We start from the raw sequence: 5,615 nt of genomic DNA on the forward strand, positions 1-5,615 counted from the left end.
TTTTTTTTTCTTTCCTCGTTAGTGTGTCCCTTTTCCCTGTTGTTGCTCTACTGTTGATGTCACGTTCATAGAATCTAGTGATTTTCTCTTCTGTGGCTGTGCTAATTATGTTACACTGCTTTTTCCTGGAGTATTAAAGACTTGTTGGCCTGTTTTCATTTGCCCTAATTGCATTTGCTGAAAATCCCAATTCTCTGTTTGCGGCTTTGACCAGGCCATACTTACTCAGGATGTTGCCTCTGAGCATTTTTGAAGCTACTTGTTTGTCCTTGGCACTGTGCATTTTTTTATACTTTTGCTTTAACTCTGCAATGATGGCATTTTGAAAAAATAAAATCCTTCTCAAGTTCTTCGGAGTTCCCTTCATTTGCTGTTTTGCCTTTGTCCTTGGGGAATCTTGTCTCCATTTTCTTCATCAGTTGATCATACCTTTTTTTGTATTTCTCAATTTTCCATTAAGCTTTATCAAGTTTGACATTTGTCATGCAAAGATCTCTATGTTTTTGAGCAACCTCTTCCAACCTTTTTCCCCCTAGCAAGTATTTGACTTCTCATTCCTGCTGCAGATGATGAGGAAGGGGCATCAGGGCGTGCATCAGGGGCAGATAAGTTAGGAGCAGGTATGATGGCCTCATGTTCTGGATGCAAGTCATCTGGTGACTAAGGTGTTGTGTTGCCTGATAGGTACTTACTTACTTACTTACTTTATTGTCCCCATGGGGAAATTTTGGTGCAGTGTCATGTACACATTTAATGTGGCGTTTAAATACAAAACAAAATTGACAATACAACTTTCATAACTGTTACATACCAAAAAAATGTTTTTTGAAAGACTAGCCTGCTGTTTAGGAGGGATACCACACCTGGCACAAATGATTGTCTAGGTCTGTTTTTCCGGCTGAGGTGTGCCCTATACCTGCGCCCAGAGGGGAATAGTTCAAAGTCCGGGTACAGGGGTTGGCTTGGGTCTAAAATGATTTTGTAAGCCTTGCGGAGGGCCCTGACCTTAAAGATCTCATCCAGGTAGGTCTCCATTGCATCTGATCTCTTTAATGGCTGTCTTCTATTCCGTTGGTTGCATTTCCATTGCCGTCTCTTTGTTCTCGCTTTGTAAGCTCAAAGATAGATTTCACTTCTCCCTTGTCTTTTTTCTTCCAGTATCTCTCCCTGGCTTTTTGCCGATGTTCCTGGTATCATATAAGATACTTTTTTATGTGTCATCTTCTATAAAAAAAAAGAGAAATACTACTTAAGTTTTCCAGTTGTGCACACCTTGGAGCATTTTCTAGATTAAAGGAATTGTAAACATGATTAAATAAGCCTAATGTTTTTTTTTAAAGTAAAAAGTAAATGGATTTTTGTCATTTCCACCATGTTCTGACATTTCCACCACAGTTAAGTTTGTGATGGAAATGACTGTGATGGAAATGACGCTTCTAATGTTTTAGAGAAAAATGTCAGACTGCTTAGCATGCTTTGGATAGTATTACAGCTAGCACATAGTTTACACTAAAAAATTAAGTTCTACCACAAATTAAATAAATTATAGCCTGTTTGGAAATTACTGACAATAAAAATATTCTCGACACAAGTGATATTTACCTAGATTTTTCTTCAACTTCTGGAACAAATGTCTGCTGCAGCCATGTGCTTCAGTATCACAATATGTTTCCATGGTAACTAAATTAACATTCTTTTTATTATTGAGGAATTTGCCCTCAGTGGTAGAAATGACACCACTTCCAAAGGACAGGTATCTTTTTTGTAAATAACAATATAAAGGGCATATTCACAATAAATATTGATAAAGATGTTATTTAATTCACTCTTTCTCTAGAACATAATATTACATAATGTATAATTATTCATGTTTTCTCATAGAAAAATGTAGTAGAAGCTCAAAAGTCTGGGTTAGGGACAAGGGCAAAACCATTAAATTGAAGTATAAAATGCATCTGAAAAGTAGCTAAAATACTTGATAGAGAGGTGTTAAAAACATCTGGGGGGATTGTAGTGTGAATGTAACATATAAAGAATAAAACATACAGTATATTTTAAAATAAAATACCCAAAATTGACCCTGAGTACATAGAAGTTCCTGTAGTTGCAGAATCACCCAATTACAACATGATTAAAGTTAATACATTATGCATGCATTTAATGAAATATCCCATATCTCTTTATCATATCTCCCTAGAACAGGCAATTCATCATAATCATGAGAATGAATTGCTGAAGTTACTGTGTTCCCGTTTTAATCAACAGTCTTTGAATAAGGCACAGTTACACCAATTATACTAAACAATGCACACCAAATGAATTATAATACATCTTTATGAAAACAATTCAGAGCAACAAAGCTTATAATGAACTCTGCACAAAATATGTCTCATCCTGGAAATGATAAATGTACCAGAAAGTTATTAAGCAATTAACATTCTGGCATCCTCAATGAATACACTCTTAATCTAATGACAAAAACTTGTAATTACTGAAGTTGTTGATCATTTCAAATGCTTAAACTTTGCAATGAACTCTTTCAGAGAATGCTTCGGTAGTATGTGGGCTCACTGAGCTGGCATAGTGTTTGATTCCATTCAAACAGAAGGCCACGTCTAAACAATGTGTTGTGGGTTTCACCCTTGTGGATTTTGGAGGGACAAAGTTCTGCAGGTTGGTAAGAGATTTGAGATGCTGCTGGATAAAACAAACCTATGTCTGTTTTTGATGGTCTTGACAGAAGCAAGGTATAGAAGACACCAATACATATGCTAAAGACCGTGGTAAAGTGAAGACACAACACGCAGAATGATAACAAGAGAAAGCCACTTTTTATTTAGAAAGAATCCCAAAAATAAACAAGTTAGCACACATTCCATATAGAAAATTTCAGTGAGAATAGTTTGGATATGCGACGACGAGGGTGATTAGATAACTTACTGTTGTATTGTTCATGACAAAAGAAAAATCAACAGTGATACCAATAGTACATTGTGTGCCTCCCTTTACATATGTGAGAGGACGTGATCGCATGTTAGGTCAAGTTGTTCAAATACAAAAGTAACAATGGTCTTTCTGAAACCTTCCGTGTGTGCCTAAATCAGAGGTGCATGTCTGTAAAAGCTGCTTCAAAGCTCCTACCTAATAAAGCTACTGAGGGATGTGTTCTATACAAAAAAAAATGTAACATGTTTGCTTTGAAACTTATCCTGCTATGAATAATTGATATTGAAAATCCGTCACCGCCAAATGACCCGCATGTATAAGTACTACATGTAATTGACAAAAAATATATAAACTGAGGGATTGTAATGTTTTAGTGGATATTACTCATACTTGTCATAAAATATCCATATATTATTTCTACTTTCCTATTTCCCATCTCAAGTATTTAGTCTCACAACTTCAACACTATAATGGAAATGCACATTGGCAAAAATAAATTAGATGCATTTGAGGTAACAACATGCAATTGATGCTAATTTACACTCAGGTTAATGCAAAGTATGTGGAGTTCACTTCAAAACTGAAAAAAAGTTGCTGAAATATGACTCTTAGCCATAAAACTGTACACCAAGTAACAAAACGTACAAAATGTGTTGACTACATTCACTTGATGACAGTGACTGATTATATTAAGACTACTATATTCATACCTACTGGCACTACATTTTGGCACCCTTATTATTTGGCATTTTTAAACGACCATTTTGACCATGTTTATTTTCCTCTCATAGCAAAACGTATGCAATAACACAGTAGTGGAGTGTCATGGAGTGTAAACTGTTTTTTTCCTTTAAAAAGTGGGCCGCGATCCTGATCCTTGACAGAAAGAAATACAAACAGCACAATACGTTAAAGCAAACAAATAACATACAAAAACATTTGTGCCACCCACTTGAACAAGGAAAACATTGGAAAAGGATTGATTTCAAATGTCAAGCATTGCTAAGTATTTTATATCAACACCAAATGTTAAAGAATAAGATATATAGGAAAGTTTAGAATAGTAATAAATTACATGATTTAAACATTCCAAACCCCATAAACAACATATTTGGCTTTAAAAATATCGAACTACAAGCTGTTAAGCATTTTTTTCTTTCAATATACTCACACATTAATAGGTTTATATTCAACCAGTATGTAAGCGGTTTTATTTAAAAGCCATTTTTGTGAAAATACATACAAATATTTTTTCATAGCGTTTTTCTTAAATTTTCAACAACAAAAAATTGGACATTTCACATCTCGATGATGAAGTCAAGTGTGCTTCAAGGATCCCGGGGTTAGCGGTGGTGGCTACAGAAACAGACGTGTTGTCTCAACAATGACCCCCCCCCCCCCCCCCCCCCAGTTGAGATGACAGAACTCCCATGAGCAGCTGTTACAGTCAATCATGCTTCCTATATCTCCAACATACTCAGAGATAGGAAATGATGTCACCGGGTTACAAAAAAAGGCCTCCCTTTGTATTCCAAGGTGAAATTCCATCGAGAGGGATCGTCTTTTGTTTAGTGAGAAATAGAGAGCGAGAAGAAGGAAACGTCTTCATGACACCATAACGGGAGGCCCCTTGACCCATTCAACTAAAATGGAGAGAAAGAAAGCGTGAAGAGAGAGGGTCGAGGGGAAAAAGACGAAAACCGCTCTATTGAAACCATTGTAAGGCACTCAAAAGGTTCTTATCGATCAGGAGAGATCTGTCAAGCTGACGTTCATTCCCATGCCGGGTCTCACGTAAGGTACCGCATGCACTGCTTTTGGAAACTCTGGAGTCATCACCCGGCCATTCTCCCCAGTACTCCCCGTTATAGACAGCCTCGCTTTGCTCCTCATTGCGTCCGTGAAGGTCACCTAACATACACACACAAGCATACACACACACACACACACACACACACACACACACACACACACAAGCAACCAACATAACCATACACACACACACGTATTCCAGCACACAAACATACAAACACAAGGAAACCAGGTTAATTCCAGACATCCCCCTCCAACCTAGTAAACTTAAGATTTTAAATGTAGAAAGATGAGAATGCAAACGTAAACAAAATATGATTTCCATGGGTATAGCAAAATGCAGGATGCAAATGCCCATGTACAGCTTGATATGCATGATTATCACAAGCAGTATCGCTTAATGTGTCACTGGGACATAGGTTAATGAGCATGGCCATCAACAGGCATACATGATCATGATGTTAAATAGTAAGGAAACTTAAAATGAACCAAAACACTGTACACTCTAAAAAACACTCTAAAAAACAGGGTAGTCTCTCTCTCATTACCAAATCATAACACGATCTGATTTGGCCAACCTCCACATTCAACATTCAAGGATGGGACAGATGAAGCCAAAAGCGTGCATTGGGGGAATTTATATGAAGACCTCGTTCCTACCCCCTAAATTTTTACACTTTCGATCCCATATACGTTGTAACCTTCCTTATAAGTTGCAAAATTCTGTGAATTCTGCGAGGAAGTTGGGTTAATATTCTGTGCATTCTTTGCCACCTTCATTCGTATCGCCTCGGCTCGGGACTTGTAACAGAACTCAATCAAGGCCACCAGCATGGCCAAACCAAGTCCGCCGACCA

The 5,615-nt window shown here is 37.2% G+C and overlaps 1 protein-coding gene across 10 annotated transcripts in view; it reads right to left on the minus strand.

Moving 5' to 3' along the window:
- Nucleotides 1-2,812: 2,812 nt before the first annotated feature.
- Nucleotides 2,813-5,615, minus strand: part of LOC139581119 (glutamate receptor 2-like) — a 71,707-nt gene continuing 68,904 nt past the window's right edge. For 5 of the 10 annotated variants that reach the window (XM_071410562.1, XM_071410560.1, XM_071410569.1 and 2 more), the window contains 2 exons: nucleotides 5,533-5,615; nucleotides 2,813-4,857 (listed from right to left, as the gene is read on the minus strand). The exon at nucleotides 5,533-5,615 is cut by the window's right edge and continues 52 nt beyond it. In XM_071410562.1, coding sequence (XP_071266663.1) covers nucleotides 4,693-4,857; nucleotides 5,533-5,615 — 248 coding nt within the window. In that variant the 3' untranslated portion in view covers nucleotides 2,813-4,692. Of the gene's footprint in view, nucleotides 4,858-5,418 lie in introns of those variants that run through there. The other 5 variants (XM_071410563.1, XM_071410568.1, XM_071410566.1 and 2 more) reach the window with 2 other exon arrangements.

Source organism: Salvelinus alpinus, chromosome 7 (assembly GCF_045679555.1).
Source record: "Salvelinus alpinus chromosome 7, SLU_Salpinus.1, whole genome shotgun sequence".
Taxonomy (NCBI): domain Eukaryota; kingdom Metazoa; phylum Chordata; class Actinopteri; order Salmoniformes; family Salmonidae; genus Salvelinus; species Salvelinus alpinus.